At 32.5% G+C, this 22,470-nt stretch overlaps 1 protein-coding gene across 1 annotated transcript in view; it reads left to right on the top strand.

Moving 5' to 3' along the window:
* LOC149482048 (kin of IRRE-like protein 2) overlaps nucleotides 1-21,582 on the top strand; it is a 176,819-nt gene extending 155,237 nt beyond the window's left edge. Inside the window, exons 10-17 of the mRNA XM_089703743.1 lie at nucleotides 249-411; nucleotides 1,951-2,102; nucleotides 3,678-3,900; nucleotides 7,560-7,775; nucleotides 9,678-9,806; nucleotides 12,113-12,205; nucleotides 16,571-16,695; nucleotides 20,155-21,582. Of these exons, the coding sequence (XP_089559869.1) occupies nucleotides 249-411; nucleotides 1,951-2,102; nucleotides 3,678-3,900; nucleotides 7,560-7,775; nucleotides 9,678-9,806; nucleotides 12,113-12,205; nucleotides 16,571-16,695; nucleotides 20,155-20,250 (1,197 nt within the window). The 3' untranslated portion in view covers nucleotides 20,251-21,582. The remainder of the gene's footprint in view (nucleotides 1-248; nucleotides 412-1,950; nucleotides 2,103-3,677; nucleotides 3,901-7,559; nucleotides 7,776-9,677; nucleotides 9,807-12,112; nucleotides 12,206-16,570; nucleotides 16,696-20,154) is intronic.
* Nucleotides 21,583-22,470: the final 888 nt, after the last annotated feature.

Raw genomic sequence — 22,470 nt, forward strand, 5'->3', positions numbered from 1 at the left:
ACTTTAATTGATTTAACTTTACGAGATTTAAATATAACAATCGATTTGATGTAACATCTATTCATTATATCGAAAGAATGCTCTTGCTCTACTAGCTCTATGTTCGTTTGATGTATATGCACCTATACACATTGAACCGGTAATTGATTACGAAAAATTATAATGATACCCTAACAATACTTACGATTTTAGCATATTTAACATCTATAAATTACTATAGAACAGCCTAAAATTCTCCTCCCTTCCAGGGTGTGCTCCTACAACATAATCCAGCGAACGGCGTGATATTGACCGGCAACACTAACCTCGCTCTCAGGAACGTGTCGCGGCATCAAGCCGGCTTATACACGTGCACTGCGTCCAATGTGGAGGGGGACGGGAAATCCCCGCAACTGAGGATGCAAGTCGTTTGTAAGTTATTTTGGACTATATTATGTACTTTGGGGTAGAACTTAAAATAGTTTGGTTTTTTGTCTATATTTGTAGGTAAATTTTTAAATGTAAGGCTTTATCTTCTTTAAATTTTGGCTACCACCTTTTTAGGGAAGTCCGAATGTAAAATTCTGTTCTGATAGTTATCATGAATGAGATGAGAAGTAAAGTCGCCACATTCTAGAATATAATATTATTTAGGGTGGATAATCAAAAATACTTTTTATTTTTTATCCTACGCTATCTTATTTTTTCTACATACTGTGTAATGTGTATGACAAAGTTACTAATAACTGAGTCATCAAATAAAAGGGTAATATTCATAATTGGAGTATTGAGCGCCCTGCTGCGTCTTTACGAGGAAGTTTCATTTCCTCTACCATTTATTTAATAACAATCTTATTTAAGACAATAACATCAAGAACGCTACATCGTTGATATCCGCAATGATTAGTTCATTATTAATTTTATACAAAAGTAACAGTCAAAAGTAGACAGCGTTAAGTTATTATCATATTTATCACGTTTTTTATACGTCACCAAAATATTTTCTTTTTCCTCCAAAATTGCCGAGCACACGTGTCAGAAGTGAAACTTCTTTGGCAAGGTTCAAAGATATCAAAATCGTCGTTTTACTCCATGACGGTATTGCCGTGACGCGACCTTAAAATTTTGCTCCTAACGTGCCTAAAAAAGTTTCACTTCAGTAATAAGTAAAAACAATGCTTAAAATATGTTCGAGTTCTAAGCTTTTGAATACGCAACCAAAACTATAACAATGAATCAACCATCTAGAATCCCTAATCGATTGAGTCAGAACAATTGGACGAAATAATCTAATCAGTGAGGTTCTTATCAGTAGAAAACGACAGACATTGTGTTGGAGGCCTTTGATTCGATCACAAAGAGGTCCCAATGTGGATCATTTAATCTATTAGGGACTAATGATACGGTGTTCAGAGTATTCCACGGGTTAAGTAATTGTTGGAATTGACTGGGTTGGCAAAATTATTATTTGGCCATTTTTTACATATTTAATGCACGGGTTTTTCTACTATTATTTTAATTTTTTATATACAATTCTTATAAGATAGAGGAATAATTAATAAGTTTTCAATCCGCATCTTTTAAATATCTAACACAAAAGAATTCAATTATTTTATTCAAATGCCAAGGATTTCTATTGATCCACCTTTTTATGTACAGATATATTTTTTATCTTCTGTTAATATTATAAATCAACCTGATTTTAATTTATTTCCTGATCTGCCTTACGCTTGAATTAATAGGAAAACAATTTGGGTACATTTATTATTATTTAGATGTAGTTAAAGATCTGAATTTATATTTCACCCACGATATTATATTTTACTCAGACAGTAACACTAACTACTTTTACTTTAATGAATTTATCTAAATGTTGCAACAGATTTCAACCCAGCTAAATTGTAACTGACGTACCATTCCACCTCACCTCAGGCCAATACAATCATAGAATTGATTATCTGTTCCTCACAGACAGGCCACTGTGTCGGACACGCGAGATCAAGTTAATCGGCGCTGCGCTGCAGGAGCCCTCAAGCGTGGAGTGTCTGGTCGATGCCTTCCCGCCGCCAGACACTTTCGAATGGACGCTGAATAATTCTGCTGGCTCGATAAAGGTGGATGCGGTAAGTGAAAAAAATTACGATTGTTTTATTATCTATTTACCACTTTATTGTGCTAGATAGCAAGTAAATAAAGGTATTGTGACATTCAATAAAATCACAAAAGGCGGTCACATCACTGTGCAGAAAATACATTATAATAAACCAAAATATTATAACACATATTAGGATACCCATACATAATATTATATTATAATAATTGTATATAACTGTTGTTGTTCATATTTTTTTTATAAAAAAGAAAAATTAATTTGCAAGTCTGTCATTACATAACTGGTTTGACGCAGGAGCTAAAAGGAAACCCGTCAAAACTACCAACTTTTGAAATAATGGGTAAAATTAGGAGCAAAAAAGGAAACAAAACTAATCACACTCCGAAAAGTAATTTAGGTACAATACGATGGTCCATGGTGCTATAGAGATTAATTTTATTACTTCTTAATAAACAAAGTAGAAAGAATATTAAAGGTTTATTTCTATTGACATCGCGTCCCTTATTGTCACACAAATTAGCACCACACGTATTATTAACGGTATTAAAAGAACAATAAACTTGTCCATCCCAATTTTACGACCCTTATAAAGATAGAAAGGGTGTTATACAGCCCACCGGATACTTTTGATTTGTATTTACGCAAATATATGGAGGAATTGAGGAATCGGGGCCACACTGCATACAAAGCGATGTTTACAAAAACCCGACGTTCTTTGAACATAAAAACGACCGTATTATCTAGGAATAAAAGTCAAAATAGATCCTTTACATGAAATTACTTAATCGCTTCTTTCAAAAGGCTCCTTTGATACGGGATAGACGAATGGAAAAAATACTTTTTGGAGCGTCACACGTTTATTTCAGTTTCTAGGGGAATACATCTTGATTCTTTACAATTCGACCCACGGGTATATGATATTGAGTAGGGATTATTTTTCGTGATTTCTGACTCAAATGTTAAGTTCTTGTATTGAATATTTTATAAATATCATGTAACATGTGAGCTTTGCGTTCTTTATGAGTTCCTTTTGATGGATTTTCCTTCCAACCTACGCATGGCATTTCATTATAATGGTTTGGAATTTATGTTAATATTGATGAAACGCAAGATATTTTCATATTTTTACATGATGCCAAGAAAATTAGGTTTTCTGATTAAATTTAATGTTTATGTCTTCTATGTTTAACTTTAGCGGTTAAAATTTGATCAAAATTCTTGACCCGAGCTCCGCGGTGGGGAAATTAATAGCATTTTATAACAGCGGCGTTATAGCACGTTTTCTTGACAGAAGTTCTGGCGGCCGGAAGATTAAACTTCATAAAATTGAGTTCATTTATATTTTTAGAACAAATATTTTACAGCTATAATTTTAGCAGATTTCTCATTTTTTTACTCATTTCTATAGTAGGCAATAAGTACGATTTCCCAAATTCTGTTCAGTAATCGACAGCACAAATGTTTCTCTATGGTCCTTCGAGTTTCGAATATTAAATCAAAAATTTAATTTTTAAAATCGCGTTTCTTTCAGAGGATATAGTTATTAATCCAAATATTTCAATTACCCAAAACATTTCCTCCCCAGGACCGTTTCACAGTACACGCGAAAGAGGGCAAATCGATACTAAAATACACACCTGTATCCGACGTGGACTACGGCACGCTATCGTGTCGTGCGACCAACCTCGCCGGCCAGCAAGTATCGCCGTGTGTCTACACGCTGCTCCCGGCAACCAGACCGGACCCACCGACCAATTGTACTGTGTACAATTTGACTGATGATTCCCTGGATTTGACGTGCCTGTCGGGTATGTAGCTTAGAGGAGAATTATGTAGTGTGTATAGGTAATGTTGAGGTAGGAATAATTGGCAGATTGTGGAAATTTTGTATCGTGTATATCATATAAGGTTGGGTCGCCTAAGATCGGACGCATATGCCGAAAATTTTATACGTACTGTATTTTTTATTTTATTTCTCATGATTCGATGTCGTTTTTCTGTTGCGGTCAACTGTAAATTGATGACAAAAAAATATTGTTTAACCCCTAATTTTTTGGTTTGCGTAGATGCTATCTATCTAAGCAAATTTAGAGCCTAAAAAGCAGACTTTTTTCGACTTACCATAGTGAAGAAAATAACAGTTCGGCCGAAGATCGGACTATGTAGTATCTTCACTTCTATGCGTTTAATAATAATGTTAACATTAGGAAAACATCCGGACTTACGTCCATACATTGAGCATCAATGATTGAGTCAGGAAATTCCTCAAAAAATTTGACAAAGAAGTTTTTTTTTATTGCATTTTTTTAGTCCGGTCTTCCCTCCTCATCCTAATTAAGTTTCTCAAACTTTTATCCTCCGTGTTCTAGGACTAAATAATGATAATGTACCTAAGGTCTGATAGTCATAGCGTCATTGGATAGTTAAATATATTAAAAGTTAATAATTATTGCGCATTATTGCATAAGGCGCAGTCAAGAGCTAAACTTCGGTCCGATCTTCGGCATTGGGAGGGAAGATCGGATCTTGGGTTGTGAACGTCCTAGGCGTAATCAAAGTATACAGATGGAAAGAGGATTCGCTAATTCTGCCCCAAAATAATTAATTACATTATTTCAATGAAAGTACTCTCCACAATGAGCCATCAAAATTTTGTAGGTAAGATCGGATCGACGATTTTCGCCACAAAATACACCTTTTCTGCTGAATCACCTGTGTACACGTCCCGTCTGGTCGCTGGCCGGCCGCAGAGTGAAGAGAGGGGCAGAACAAAATGGCGGATCTAGTAGTGTTGGTAGCAGTAGAGAATATTGCCTAGTTTGCGAGTTATTCCATGCATCCGATCTTATGTCACATCCGATCTTAGGCGACCCAACCTTAATATGTATATAGATGATTATAGGAAAAATGCTGTATGTTTATGCAATTGAGTATTTGAATGAAATTTTTTTTTGTGATAAATGGAAAGATTATATATTAGTTTTATAACAAAACTGTTTTTATTTTTATTTTTTTTGCAATAATTCAAAAGTTATTTCAAAATAAAAATTAGTCTTTGAATCCAGTACCGAAGACACGCCGACAACTCCCGAAGCGTCACCCGATCGCGTGTGACGTCACAATGTTAGTTTTCACTCATTGCAGTTGATAGAAAATTAAATATAGTTTGAAAAACTAAACAGGATAAAAAGATAAATTCATGAAATTATTGTATTGTTACCGGGTTTTTATAAGTATACAAAATTTAAATTAAATCCGTCGGTTTATAGTGGGTCTAAATCGAATCGAAAGGAGAATTGGTTACATACAAACATATGTTTTAAGCTGATCCTGGCGATCCTTATCAGGATAAATTTATGATATTATTGTATTGTCATCAGATCTTGATAAGTGTTCAAAATTTGAACAAAATCGGTCGGTTTTAAGTGGGTCAAAATCGAGTCGAAACTTCGAAAGGAGTCGGTTACATACAAACATACAGGTGAAGCTAATAAAAGCGTGTTTGTAATAAATACAGTGTTTTGATCTATTTAATTTTGTTGTCATTATTAAATTACATATTAATTATATTAATTGTTAATTATATTATTTAAATTTATATTAAAAATGGCGAACCTCAAAAGTTATCGTTTTGTACCATTATGTACGAATACTACAAAGGTAACTCCTGACAAAAATCGGTGATCATAAATATATCAACATCAAGAATATTATTCGTAACTAACTAACTAATTCGGAACCAACTAACAAATCGTATGTAAACGCTATGTACTGCAGTAATTAATAATAGCTATAACATTATGACGTCACAACAGCTGTGGTGACCAGTCATGGCGCGTTTTTAGTCACGTGATTCTAACTTAAATTTCATCAATTTTTAATTGCTTATAATTAACGGAAAACAATTTTTTTGAAGTTATTTGCATTAAATATCAATATTATTAATAGTAAAGTTTCAAAATACATAAAAAAAATCAATAATTTTTTTTTATTCAAATACTCAATTAGGTCATTAATTATCTACATAATTATTATAGGAGAATACTGCTTTATGGCTTATGGGTATTGACGTCATCAATTTTTCCAATATAGAGAGAACATTCTTATTTTGTTGTACCCGCGTTTATTTAGGATGTGTAAAATGTTTCATTGATGCTCCAATATTGGTCATGGCGTCTTTTATAATTCAACTAGTAGTTATTGATATAGCTCAATAAAGTTAATAAACTTTTCCGCGTAGCTAGTATCTTTTTTTTTACATAAATTAAGCATTATACTTCTCATTTCAATCAAATTGACCTCACTAAATTAGATTTAGGGTAACGACGACCCGGGCATTACAACGTGAATATTAATTAAAGTAACATGATACTCTTGGACGACCACATTAACCGGACAATAAAATTCGTCATGCGTGTAGATGCCAATCAATTGTGTTGTGTTTAATTTGATAGATGATTTGCTGGATTTGTCGTGTTAATTTGGTATACCTTGACGGATCGGTTCCGTGATCTCATCCCTTAGTCAGAGGTCAGTGAGGCAACATGAGCTCCCTGATCGATTATTAAGCAAGGCATATTATATTATTGTTTCGTAGGAAATTACTTATGTTTACGGGAAAAACTGTGATAGTGCTTTTAAAACCTTAAAATATTTGATCTGAATACTATGAAGAATAAGTGTATCAAATTTTGACGTCTTCAATTTGTGAATTATACCTATGTTTGTAAACATTTACTTTAAACGTTGAAATTGCTTCATTCAATTTGAATTTCAAATAAGAAACACATACTATAAGAAACAAATAAAAGAAAGGGGACGCATCACTCTATTTAACTAACGCTACCAGGTACTGAAATATACCGCAAGCAACTTGTAATTCGCACTCGTATTTATGATACAGTAAACGTATACTAGGTAGGTAGGTATAGCTACGTAACACATCCATTTTCTAAACATTATTCACCCGGTTGCGGCGTTCTATCCATATGCGACTGAAAACAGCGCTTGTCTAATGCGTATTCCATGTGTTTGGAATACTAGACTGCTCCTGCTTCCGGCTTCTTGTGTATGCGATATATTTGGAAAGTACACTTTGAAACGTTTTGTACCTTTGTATAGATGTGAGTAGTGTTATAATCGCGTTGACGTTGATGATTCAATGTTGTATTCGATTATTATAATACATGTTGTCTGTCGAATGGATCACTCTTTTAATTGTTAATACTTAATGTTATGATAGAGTTAAAAGGTTGATTGATGAAATGGAACGTAGAAACTTTGGCGAGAGGCAACTAAAATATTTTTTTTTTTCATTTAATAAGGTAATCGCACATAAGCTATCTTATGTACGTGCTGCTAAACTTGATTCATTTACTAAAGAACAAAATGTTGAGCATCCATTGGGGCATATTTTACAAAGCCATCTGATTACTATTTCGCTATTTCAATACACCGATATCCGCAGGTTACGAAGGCGGCCTCTCCTGCACATACATAGCCGAAGTGTGGGCTAATGAAGGCTTAGTAGTAAACTCGACCAATGCAGTCACCGTGTGGAACCTACGTCGGCTGGGCGCCAAGCGCCATTTGCGCGTTGTGGTCTACGCGGCGAACGCACGCGGCCGCTCTGAGCATGTCAGCTTTACTGTGGAAACGGCGCCTAGATTGTCGCCGAGAACAGGTATGTTATTATATAATATTTTTTACTGTATTAAAAGAATTAATAGAAGGTCAGAGTCTTACATCAGAAAAAGTTTTGTGTTGGTTTTTGATAGACACTTCCATGTCCGAAATCATTATGTTCTCTCCCGTTATATCAGTTCAAATTAGAATCGTACCATAATAAGGAATAGTTCATTGTAATAAATCCTGAGCAATTGTAGTTATTATTGTATAGTAAAGGAAAATATATTTCCTTATGTAGCTTTGTATTATAAAACGTATTAACTAATATTATCATAGTATCATGTAGAACAAATGTAAGTCATGTAAAACTATTGTGTTTAATCGCTCTGGTTTTTTTCGATCCATCAGTTTAAAATCTGACGATATAATCTGCTCGTACCCAATGCTCACTTACTGTAAATATATTATTATTATAAACTATGGTATGACGTGGAACAAAAATATACCGAACAGAAAATAAAAATTTGTACAATGATAATATGAATAAAATACAATCCAACAAAGAATATAATTTATTAAAGGCTTTGCAAAACTTATAAGATATCAATCATGTTATAGCACTCTTCCAAAGTCTGGCATGTAAAGTCTGAATTAAAATTACCATTTTTCGACTAGCATAATAAATCAATTCACAAATTATCTTATCGTTGGCAACAAGCCATCTTATCCATATTAATTTGACAGTGACTAATGATGACGATCCTGTGTTAATTATTATTACTAATCACGTCATTATTGAGTTAACCCGTTCTTAACTTACTGGTAAATTAATCCCAATGCCTTTACATGTGAAGTTTAAGCTTGTTCGTTAATTTAAGCCTTTCAGTCAATGATACCGAAATGAGATACTATCAAGCGATTATGTACATTATAATTTATAACCTTTCAACAAACTTTAATAAAGGAAAGGGTTGTATTTGTTTAGATGCTATCCTAAAACTTATGGGACAGTGATTTAAATGGTATTCGTAAACATTTTGTCACACTTGTTAGACTTATATCTGTGCGAACTCGATTTAATATTTACTACCATTTTGACAAAATCAATAAAATAATATTATACGTTTCTGTATCTTTATTATATAATTAAGTATTTAACAATTAAATTCACAACTATTAAGTCGCAAGTACAACTTCCAACAGGACTAAAAAATGAAGCTATATTCGCGCGAATATCCACAGTCCTGACCTAACAATGTACTTTCCGCTAACATTATACGAGCTTATTCCAAAGTCCTCTCTGACGTGTAAAATATTAGTAGGTAATTTTTTTGTGCAAAAATATCTTTTGAAAGCCGCTTTGAAGAGGTTGCTTAAAACTTACGGTATCTCTTTAATTTCCGGCTTAAGCGGCATTTTGTAAAACGTGATAAAATGGAATATCAGAAGGTCAATATTAAGTAGCGATAAGCAGGTTTAGAATTTAAGGAAAGTGAGAAGTGAGATCAATTTATACTGATACTATATTTTTATCTAGATATTAAATTGTGGTGATTATAAGGGCGATTTAAAACAGGAGTACATGTTCATTTCCTACTAATATACGAACCAAGTTTTATTTACTATTTGCCAAATATGATAAGTGTGTTTGATGTGTTCTTCTATACATCCCTGATACATAATATGTGATACATAATTTTAATTGAAAATTAATTTTAATAACGCCAGAAAAATTATTTGAAACTTATTCTGTACATCAAATTTAAACCTAAAGAATAACTCGCAAATAAAAATCTCTAATTATTATCAGTGTAAAGATAACATAAGCTTCACACTCCATTCAAAGGAAAAAAATCCATAATACCACAAAGAAGTCATCATTATAATAGACTACAAACATACACACATTCGTTTTCTTAATTGTACGTAGGATGTATCATAGAATAATTTGTTACAGAGGCCCAAGAAGCATGGGAGGTGAACTGGGCCGTGGGCGGCGTGTTGGGCGCCGCTCTCACTGTGGCCATTATACTGTGCCTAGCGCTCATTGCGACGAGGCTACGGCATAATTCGACCAATTATGACGGTTTGTATTCAATTTTTGTAGGAAAACGGCATGTACCTGAAGAATAATGATCAGAGGTAGTCTTTTGAGTTGATCGCATTGGTTAGACGTGGGAATATTAAGCTATCGTGTATTTTGTTGACTCAAAAGCTCTTCAAGAAGTATAGTGAAATTATTGTATGTTTGATTGTTTGAGTTTAAATTTACGAAAGATTATTTGCGAAATGGTTCGCAAACTTAAAATAATAATTGTATTCAGTATTTTTTGACGTAGTTACAATGAAAATTAAATCAAAATATATAGACCGGGAGATACTGACACAAAATTTCGAGTCATTTGTAACAGGATGGCGGTTCTACAGGGTTCTTAGTACGCAATGATAAAAAGAAAAATGATGGTGTGAATGCTGGTACTGGCGGCTTAGTCGCGTGGGCGTTAGTCGAACTCGTCGGAAAATAGCGAAAGTCAAACGATTTGTAACAGTATGGCACTTATTTTTCCTGTAAGTTTGAGGATCAACGAATATAAATACAAAATTTCAAAGATCTAGGTGTTGGAAATCTTCACTTATATAAATTAATAATAAATTTATTTTTCAAGTATGACAGCACTTTTTCCCCCTACTAGAAGTATGGCAAATATAATAATGGTCACATTTTATCAAATACTCTCCAAAAAGCCAAATGCAATACTGGTACAAAAAGATAGGCGAAATAAAAAAATTTTGCAGATTTTCGGCGGTATGGCGACCATTTGGAATCGTCCGAAAAGTATGGCATGGCGATTTTCGTAAATGGCTGCACGACGATGGTTACCTGTGCAAAAGTTAGCTTGGTACAAATGGTTGAATAATTGTTTTTTTTAAATCAACACATTCGCGTCGGTATGGCGGGCTGTAAGTCATACCGGAAAAGTATGGCATGACACTACCGCCTACTTCTTTTTTATGGGCTATCGGTAAATTCTAAAATTTTTGTGTTACAAATCGTTTGACTTTCGCTATTTTTCCGACGAGTTCGACTAACGCCCACGCGACTCACCCACCGGTACCAGCGTTCACACCATCATTTTTCTTTTTGTCATTGCGTACTAAGACCCCTGTAGAACCGCCATCCTGTTACAAATGACTCGAAATTTTGTGTCAGTATCTCCCGGTCTAATAGTCACGATTCATAATTATAGCATGCATATCTCCATGGAGAAAATTAAAATAAAAGCTTACGATGAATGCTCATTTTATAATATTATCATAATACGCGAAGAATTAAAAACTCAAAGAGTTCATGATATAAAATAATAACATCTTATCTTAATCTTAATCTTAATCTTAATACTATTATAAAGGCGAAAGTTTGTAAGGATGTATGGATGTATGGATGTTTGTTACTCTTTCACGTAAAAACTACTGAACCGATTACAATGAAATTTAGCACACATATAGAGGGTAACTTGGATTAACACATAGGATAGGTTTTATCCCGGAAATCCCACGGGAACGGGAACTATGCGGGTTTTCCTTTGAAAACGCGGGCGAAGCCGCGGGCGGAAATCTAGTAGTCTAATAATTAATATTCAATGGAAACAATAACTTAGTTCAACGTTGTAAATATGTTTTGATAACGTGCGGGGTTCGAACTATGCATCGCAAATTTGCTCTAAATTCAGTTTGTTCGTTCGTGCTTTGAATATAACTTTTGTGTTAAATATATTAATATTATCAATATTATGTTTTGTGTTGCTAATTTTGAAAAATACTCTATGAAGTGTTGCAATTATTACGGTTAATTATAATTTCTCTAATATGAAACGTAACGAGAAACTTTTATTTTTTAATAGGGTGAAATTACGACAAATAACAAACAGTTCAATACGTTATAATACTGTTTAAGTTTCACATAAATTATTTAATTTAAATCCATTTTTGCCAACAAATAATGAATATAATATCATTATTGTAAATTATACAACAAAAAAAAAACAACAATCTTGAAGAATCAATCTTGCTCTACTTTTAAGAATATTTATTTTTACAGAAACTGTGAGAACAAATTGTTTATGAAATGAGATAATTTAGCATTTTTCTTAAGACTTGAATTTATTTCTGTAATTTTAACAACTTTATTGTTTAAAATTAATAATATTCTAACAATACAACAACTATACTTAATTTTTTTTTACCGTACAGTAACTAGAAACCAAAACAAATATTAAATGGGTTCGATTATTTTTTTTTATTTTAAGATCCAATAAAAATAAGAAAATGTCATAATCAGTATTACACATTAATATCATAAATCATAGTGTTTCATGATAATATTTGTTACAGTCACAATGCAGTCTTCTAAAAATCAAAAGGCGTCGTTGCAGAAGCGCAGCTCTCCAGACGACTGCAATCCAGATTTAATACCATTGAGTAAGGGTAAGATTGTTTTACAATCATATTTCAGTATCGTCTTATGTAACGGTATCTGTTATTGTCTTATAGGAATAATGGTTATTTAAACATGAAAGATTGGTTTAATGTTACTGAAAAAATAAAAGAAAAAGCAAAATTAATAATGGGGCAGTGACTTAAGTGATGTTTCTAAATTGTCAGTTAAGCAGCTACATGTTGTACCTTATATTTTTATTAAATTACTATCGGTCCGACCCGGCTTCGCCCGTGGTACATATTAACGTTTTCTCTACATAAGAACCATCCTTGTACTTCAAAGAATATAATAAAAAAAGAATTATCGAAATCGGTCCACCCGTTCACGCATGATGCCGTGACCAAGGAAAACGGGTTTCATTTTTATATGTATAGATATTTACTTAGTTTAAATAAACTCGAATGAACGAACGTTTATTAATTACCAGGATAAAAATAAAATTACAATCGAATTTACAAAACGTATTTATTGTATCTTCACTATCAGTGCTACATAGTATAAAACAAAGTCGCTTTCTCTGTCCCTATGTCCCTTTGTATGCTTAAATCTTTAAAACCACGCAACGGATTTGGATGCAGTTTTTTTTAATAGATAGAGTAATTCAAGAGGAAGGTTTTAGTATATAATTTATTGTGTTTTAGACAAAGCGGCCGAAGCCGCAGGTGGTAAGCTAGTATATCTTAAATTGCATGTCCAGTGTTCGTCTTTCAATCTACAACTCATATTCTATCAATGAAGTTAACTTATTAAAATCACTAACACAGTATGAAATAAAAATCAACGTGCCCTTTGATATTGCAATTGACATGCATACTGCATAATACGTTTTGCATCTGCGTAATATACATGCGTCATGTACATTAAATTATTCATATACAGATGTTCCAGTAGTAGTTTGTGTGAGGTGTGTTTTAGCATGAATAAACAGCTCGGAAATCGTTCTCACGTAGAAGATTAACGGTCAGTCGTGGAATTTTAACCCTAGTGCTCGTGTATTATTATGGTATAGGCGAAATAATCGCTTGTATAATATGTATCTATAATCTTTAGATACAAATGGGATGGCAGTATATTTCTATATACCTTATATTAAAACTTTATGAAAGAAATATATACAGGTATTCTTGAAATGCTATCTTATAGAGGAATAATGATATTCGTCAAATAATTTCGGTAGATTTTTTACAAAATTTGTTCTACAAAATGGTTAATAATTATATTCGTATATGTAAACAGATTTACCGAAGGGTAGGCAGACGCATGTTTAACCCTCCCAAGGGGCAGATAGGCATGTTTTGTTTAATTCCCTTAAATCGGGATTGAGATTTGTTAAAAATCGGCTTTTGTACCAAATTCAGACATTCTGCTGCATTATCCTTCCTACTATCATCACATCACATCATGATGAGGATCACCCTATATGTCTATGTGTATTGTGTATGTATGTACGTATATATTTGTTACTCTTTCACGTAAATACTACATAAATCCAATTATGTGCATACATTATTTTTCTTATCAAAATGAAATAGAAATTCATATTCGCTTTTATAACATCCACGGCCAATGTTCCATATTTCATTATTGATATCCGCCTTTCATTTTGTCAGTTTTTCCACTACGAGTTAATACGGACCTTTCTGAGATAGGATCATGTCATTAGGGTGAATAGTCTGATATAATAGCCATGTCACTTTATCCTTCCTTAGACGCTATTCTGTGAGGATTCATTAGTATTAGCAATCTTTAATTAGCCGGGATTTAGATGGCTTTTGGTATGTTTATAAAAATTTTACATTGTAATGGATTTAGAACAAGATATAGTTAAAACTACGTTATATTTAGCCATTATAGTTCGTATGTATATCGTCTTATGAATCATTTTCATATTATGTTTATAACTTTTGTCCATATTCAAGGTTCTCCGATATTTGGAGCTGATAAAATTTTTGTAACTGGTCGGTTCTTGCGTGATTAAAATGTACCATTCTGATTCGTAATAATATCCTACTGCACAACAATATTTGTGAAAACTGGCCCTAATTTGATTACTAATACAAAATTATTTTTTCAATGCAAACTATACCTGTATAGTAATGGATCTGCGATATCCGAATTATATGTTAAATAAATAAAATACTATAGTTATACAAATACAGTATTTGTATAAGGTTGTTTATCTAATAATGGTTAAACTATCTGGTAACAAATTTCTCGCTTTGAAATTAAATTCCAAATCAATCAAAACTTTGCTGTTTTCTCATCAACTATATTAACACTACAATTTGGTAAATTTATGGTTTATATATAATATAATTTTTACGTTTACGTATTCTTCGAAGTGAACTTAAAACTGTTTGTGTTCTATTTCAAGACAAACAGCTTCGCTAGTTTTTCGAATCACAATTTTTCTAACTACAATGCGTCTTGATTTCTTGTGACAAACAATATCAATAATATTGCAACGATGTAAGTAATCAAATTACAACCATAATTGTAAACGTAGTAATAGGATTACTTTAATACAAATTTGTTCTTGAGTGCGTGTTTTGTCAATACTTACACAAAATACATTTTACACACGTTTTTCTATAAAAGCTAAAGTATAAACACTAATATTGCATTGTAATTATTGTCAAGTCATCTTAGAAAGTCTTATTAGCTGAACAAACAGAGTTAGAACATTTTCTATTTTGAGTTAAGAGGATTAGCGCAACTGGCCTTTTGTTTATTTTTCTCTACTAATTTATATAAGAGAAAGCTTAATCCAGTTATCGGTTGATTACTACTGCGCTAGAAATGATAGTGACTGCATTTTATGCAATGAAAATAAATTGTATACTCTATTGGTTGTATTAATAAAGATAATAGTAGAAATTAAAGACGGTAGACTGAATTCCAAACGCAATTATTTTTAAGTATTATTGTTTGACTTATCGAGTTTTCAACTACAGAATGAATACGCTATTTTATATAATGAATTCATTTTATATACCATATGGCTACGTTTTAACATCAGAAACACACAAGCAGAAAAAATAATACAATGATGAATGAATATAGGAAAATAATTATGTTAAAAATAATATTATGTTGTTTAAGTACCAGATATTTAAATCAGTTTTTATACAAGTAAATTTTAAATGCAACTTTGCAAAGATACATACTAGGGTCAAATCTCTAGACAGAAGTCGAGGCCATGCCCATACTTATATCTCTCCTTCATAGGTTTTCATAGATAACAAACACTGATACGATCTCCCGACCTTAATTAGTTCTAAATTGAATAGCGACAAGCCAATTTATATAGTCCCGTGAAATGTTTCCGCGAACTTAAACCTTTGTTATTGCCCTCCATTGTTTAGATTTACCTTAGTGACGAAAGTTAATAAATGAAAGATCTTTCATAATTAAATTTGTTGTTGCGTAAAAGTTTTGCGGAATTTACTGGATAATCGGCGGTGTGAATAAATTCATTATTATTTTTGGTTGAGACTAGGCGTTCACGGGTCAGTGGTGAGCGGTTGAGCGTTTTAATAAGTCCCGAGTACGATTCCTGAAAAAAAAGAAATAAGTATTAAAGAGGCGAAATTTCGTTGAAAGGTACCTATTCTTGAAATTAAGCGATTTATTCTCTTTAATATTATAAAATTTTTATCATAATAATATTAATGAAATAAAGAACGAAAGCAACAAATAAACACATAATTTGAATGCTACGAAACTAAATATCAAATTAAAGAAATACATTATTATTGATACACATACATGAATCATGTTATAAAAATAATAAAATATTCTAAAAATAATATAGAATAAACATAACCGTACCAATAATTTCAAAGATTGTACAAACAAAAACTTCTACAACTTCATCACACTTCGAATGTATTATTATAACATATTCGTAAGATAAATATTATGTTCTTTACTCTCACAGCTAACAATACATTGAATTAATTAACAATATAAACGTTGTAAAAAGGTTTGAAAGTTCGTTAAAATGTGAGCGTAGTTACTGAGGCATTATTCAACACTCCTCTGGGAGGGATCGATCCATGCAGTTACATTGGAGGCGTGTACTGTCATTTTTAACAGAAAAAGCTGTGTGTGAGATAAATATGAAATATGAGGGAGTTATAGGGTGATATTATAATATTATAAGTGGTAGATGTGTTGAGTTAAAGAAATAATAATATAATATTTTATGTAGATGGACGTTTACTATTATAGGTCTTTCAAATTCATTCGTATTCACAGATGAACGTACTTTTAAATAATTCGCACATATCAAAAAATAATACCATACCGACTCCAAATCTATTTCATCTAAAATAGCATTTCTCTTGCAGACGCGGACTGTCCGAAACCGCCGGAATACTCAGCGGTTGTGAAGCCAGAAGTAAAAAATTCCTCAAGCGCTGTAAGTTTGCGAACTCAGTCGCCGGGCACGCCCCCGTCGAACACTGAGTTACAGGTCTGTAAGTACTAGTGCTGGGTATATTTTCTAGGAAATTAGACGAACTACGCTCCTGGAGATCTTTACGGAGAGTTGTTTAGTCTTGTCTAAGTGTTGTGTTGTTAATGTTAATGTTTAATTGAGAAGATGTAATCAAATGTATGATAAATATAGGGCAAATTTATACGATAATAAACGTACTTATTAAATGTTTTATCCAATCTGTACAAATTAATTGAATCACAAAAATGTGACGCTTTATTAAATTTTAATGAAATTCTCAGTTCTCAGTATCGACTCGCAAAATTTACGACTTATTATATAAAATCGAATGAAAAATCTTTTCCGCAAAATTGATCTGCATTACGTTGATTACTATCTGATGCTTTCAGCTGCAATAATGAGATTTCTTAATTTGGATCGTGGTCATTATTTATTTTAAATGCGGATATTCTGACTTAATGAACTCGAGAAGCTAGCATTTAAATTGCAAATTGTTATAGTGAATACGCAACGAAATATCGTTCCCAATATACAGACATGAATGATTTGTATAATGATCGAATGCACTTTTACAAATATTAAAATGTTCCAATATAAAACGTTCCGAAAATTGTATCGCCGCTACTTTGAATTAGTTTTGATTAAAAAATAAGGGTTTGATATGTTTGTGTTCGATTTATATTTTCCATATTAATAACGTTGAAATTAAAAATGAGTACATATTTAAGGAGTTGTTTGATTAGGTAGAGGTTGGCGTTTCGCAATTTTGTGAGGCGAAACAACTGTTAATCAAGGGTCCAATTAAAATTGTAGCTGTGCGCTTACATTGTGGGGACTTTGAAAAATTGACCCGATAGATGTGTACAAAGAGTTATTTGGTAAATGATTGATTTATGCCAATTTCGCGCTTTATGAGCACTGTTGGCAATTTCACACATGGCAGTTTGTAATGAACTTCGGGCATTGTTAATCACAAAGGTTTATTTAGAACACAATTGAAATTGTAATCTCAATATTATGTTAAGGTCTTGAAGCCTCGTGGCAAATAGATTTGGCCTTTCCCGTTTTGCGTTAGACCGATGTTATGTCGGGTTTTAACAATTATGTATCTTTGTAGAATTTATCTGTTTATAGAAGGCGCCTATACAATAGGGTGGAGTGATAATGTATGAAAGAATTTTTTTTTTGTTTTTTTCAAAAGGCATAGCGACAGAAAGGTGCCTTTTAATGAGTGAATTCAGCATACAAAATATTGTTTACCTGTCTTGATGTTTTGAGGTGCCCCAACCCAATTGAAAATTAGAAAAATATGATTTTTTCGCAAACTTTGATTTATTTTTTAATCACACTATTTTTATGGCCTTCAAGTCTATTATATAACAAACTTCTTTGTGATACACTAAATAATAGCCTGATTAGTTGTTTTAACGTATTTCATTAATGAAAATGATATTATAGAGGAATGAAATATCAGAAATAAGTAATTATTTAGTACTAGCTGCGCTTGCGGTTGCCTCGCGGTTTCACCCGCGTGGCTCCGCTCCTGTTAATCTAAGCGTAATGATATACAGCCTATAGCCTTCCTCGATAAATGGGCTATCTAACACGGAAAGAACTTTTTAAATCGGACCAGTAGTTCTTGAGATTAGCGCGTTCAAACAAACAATATTTTCAGCTTTATAATATTAGTATAGATTATAATATTAGTTTAGATAACGCTGTTTTTTTTTTTCAAAATTAGGTATTAGCAGTCGTGATACTGATGCTCTTGCCATTATAAAATCATTTTGTTTACTTTCTCGGCAAACTGCACTTGAAGCTTATGTCACCAATTTGATAACATGCTTTACGGCCTGGGCAAGGCATAGAAAATCTTTGATATTCTGAAACGTAGTCAAACCGCTTTTCACGATGTCTTTTAAGGTTTCTTCAGATAAATTAGAAGTCAGAGGCTCAGTTTTCTTACATTCTTGCCACATAGTTAAGTTGGTATAATCTTTTGAGCAAGTACAAGAGATTTAAAAAAATGCATTTGCAACTTCAAATATCAAATAACCTTTGGTACTGAGTGACAAAATACTTCAGTTATCTTTTCTTGTTCTTTTTTGTTAGTTTGTCGGTCTTGATAAGGTTTTAATAAGCGTAGCTATATTCATTGAATATGGTGTGTCGAATAAGTTGTAGTAGGTACTCTATTAAAGCTAATAGTGGGAAGCGATGCTTTTCGCCACACATCAAACATTTCCGTAGCTTATCTTTCGGATAAATCATGAATTTTGTTATTTTATCAGGTTTAAATTCATATCTTATAAATAAGTAATAGTTTCTTAGCATCAGTATAAGTTGGTAATTGAGACACTGGGTACTTCTCTGGCAAACAAAATACAGGACAACATGTCGTTTGTCGTATTTTGACTTCCAACACTTTACTGTAACAAAGCGAAATTATAGATAGAACTTACATCAAAAATATTAAATTATGATCTTAATTGTATTTACGTGTAAAATATAATTAAGAAATATTACTAACATTAGTGTTATTTCCTTAACGGCACTGTTCAAAATCAACGTTTCCTACAGTAAGATTCGGCGCAAACGGGCCACCGACCAGAGCCACTGGTAGCCAGCGATAGCCACTTTTTTATATATTGAAATATTATGTATTCTGTGTCTTCCCGTTGGCAACCAACGAGAGAACACAGAATCTGATTTAGCGTTAATTTGTCAAAATTAAACTTTAATGATTTTCGACTAAATTTTTTGAATTTCTGAAAGTTCATGATGTTGGGGGCACCTCTAAATGTATCATCTGCAAAGTATAATTTTGCATGTGTATTTATGAGCAATAATGACATCTTTTTACAGGTATGCCGAAACGAAAATGAAAAAAAATATTTTTCACTCCACCCTACTATACAAACATAGTAAGACGAAACAATTAGGAAGTTGTGAAAACGGTGTAAATTAGTACTTTAGAGTAATGGCACGAGGATTATTATTGTTATATATAGGTACACAAGTTGATTATTTAAGGGAACGGTTATTAGGATAATAAATGAATTTTATTGTAATGGTGTGTGTGTGGTTTACTAGGATTTTTAAGCTATTGCATAGCTTCTATCGCGGGCCTTGAGCGCGGGGACCGAATCCAGAAATTTAGTAACGAAAAACCTCACGGTGGGGAGCGTGAGCGTTCCGACGGGCGCGGAGGTGTGGCTTGAAGGCATAGCATGCAATAGCTTTACCGCGGCAGTCCCCGAGGGCCACACGTCTTTTTTTTCATCTCTTTGTAGAGAGAGATTGTCTTTGACTCACAGTAGAGTTTAAATAAAATTAAATGTCTCTGGAGGTCTACATTTATTTTGTTAAGTTGTACATTTATCAAAAATGTTATTATTATGATATTCTATGTTACCCTTATTAAATTTAAGTATTTAAATAAGACGATTATGATAAATATTATATTTATTCCAGAACGAAAGAGCCAGTAATGGAGCGCTAAGGTCACACAGAGAGGTGGTGACCACACGGACCCCGCTCCTCGCGGCACACCAAGAAAGCTGTGTGTAACCATATCGCACGTCGGATTTCTGGGACATTTCGTGATTATGTACATACAGTAAATACATGATTCTATGTAATATATAATGTAATGGTACTCCGTGCCTATAATGTGTTCTATGTTGATCGTTATTTTTAATACATACAAATTGGTTGATAAGTTTCTGACTGAAAACGCGTGATATTTGATGGGTTTCATAATTTTAGTCAATGCTCGTTTACATTCACAAATGCATTTGAATTTGATGTGGGATTTAACGTTTTCAATAGCACATGCTAGTTATTATTGCTTATGTGCTCGGTTTATTTATTTTAGGCCTGATTTTTCAATCTTTGGTTAAAACTTTCTCGTCCAATAAAGTATTACGCGATAATATTAAAATGTCACCTGTAAACTGTCAAATACGGGCAAGAAGAATACATTTTTGAAATGGTAGTTTAATACGTTATTCGACGAATAAGTTTTAACCAACGATTGAAAAATTAGCCCTTAGTAAAATAAAAAAAGTTCTCATTATAATATAAATGAAGAGTTTGTTTTGAAGACAATAATTAACAACCAAGCTCAAACGGTATCGACTTATTGAAATCAAATCCGACGGCTTCAAGTTTTTAAAATAGATAATCTAATACCTAAAGATAAGTCCTAACTTTTGTATAATTAAGTGATGTGTAAATAATGAAAATATATTTATAGCGGCTTCAAGCCGTTTCTTAACTAATTAGTATATTAATATTGTTTATTTCTTAGTAACTTTTTGTTTATCGTTACAAAGCCTATTTCTTACTGACCAAGAGAAAATTACTTCGCAGAATTGTGATGCTATCTCATGTTATTTAAAACAAAAGAAAGGGACGGTTAGAACATTACTCCTGCAAAGATAATTGGAGATTAAGAAATAGGCTCTTAAGTGCCACTAAAATAAATGAATTGTATGTACTGTGGTACTTTATGTGTTAAATATTATGAATTTGTTTCCAAAGCGTTTTACCAAAGATGGATTTTTAATTGGTTAGGGTTATACTTGTAGTGAAATTATTTGAGGACTGATATTATATTTTCCTTAGTAGTAAAATTATAAAAAATTGTAAGCAAATTTGGTACCTTTATTAATTTAAAATTAAAGATAGTAAAATAATTTGATTTCACTGAAGTGCTCAAAATAATAAATGTATATTAAAAATAGAAAAGAATATGATTTGAAAACGATATTGTTTCATTGTATCGAAATTTGAAAGAAATAGGAAATTATTGTAAATGAATTGTTACTTTAACATTTTTATTTATGTATTATATTTAAATATATATTACTCAAACTACTATTTTAAAAGAATTTACTATAAAGAGCACTGTTCCATTGTAAAAATTAACTTTAAAATGTAATGAAACGGACAGCGATTTTTATTACATGTGATTCAATAAAGCAACTAAACAAGATAAATGAGTTTTATTTTTTACATTTTGGTTATTCCACTATATAATTTTTTCAACTACATACTAGGAATGAGACAAAAAATTCCTCAATTGAGGATTTTGATAATTTCCACCCTTAAGGAGATCAAAAGTGAAGTTCCGTGTCCCCAAGTGGGGTAAGGGGCAGATGTATTATCCACACATTTGTTTCACTGATCGATTTTCTTTTGGGACAAATAGGTGATCAGCGTTCTGTGTCCTGCCAGACCGAGAATTTTTTTTCTTTGCCTCCACCGGGAATCGAACCCAAGACCCCTCGGTGCTACGTTCACGCGTCAACCACTGCAAAAAGGAGGCGCTCATGTCTTAAGGAGATAAAATAGTTGGGGATAAAAGTTTGTCTGAAATCGATGTTATGCCGTAGGCATTCACTAAGAAAGAATTTTAATCAATTCTACCCGCAAGGGGCTAAAATAAAAAAAAACGATACCTGATTTATAATATCACTTCTTAACGCGAGCAAAGCCGCGGTCAAAAGCTAGTTATGCATAAATTGCAATATATCCTTACTAATCCCTATTTTCTTATTAATTCGAATCCTGGACCTCAATCACTCACCACGGCTGTATCGAGGAAGCAGTGAGTATAGGCCTACTGCCTTATGTTTGTTGGTCTTCTTAACGCCAAAGCCTATAGTTTGAGAAAAATAACGGAGAAAGAATATCTCCGAAATCCCACTACACGATGATGAGACTACACGATGCCGCGGGCTTGCTTTTAAAAAAGAAAACGTTATTTTATACACAAGTTTAACC

This window comes from Colias philodice, chromosome 15, assembly GCF_061535455.1.
Source record: "Colias philodice isolate Cphi_HAF_F1 chromosome 15, ilColPhil1 Martin Lab GWU primary, whole genome shotgun sequence".
NCBI classification, from domain to species: Eukaryota; Metazoa; Arthropoda; class Insecta; order Lepidoptera; family Pieridae; genus Colias; species Colias philodice.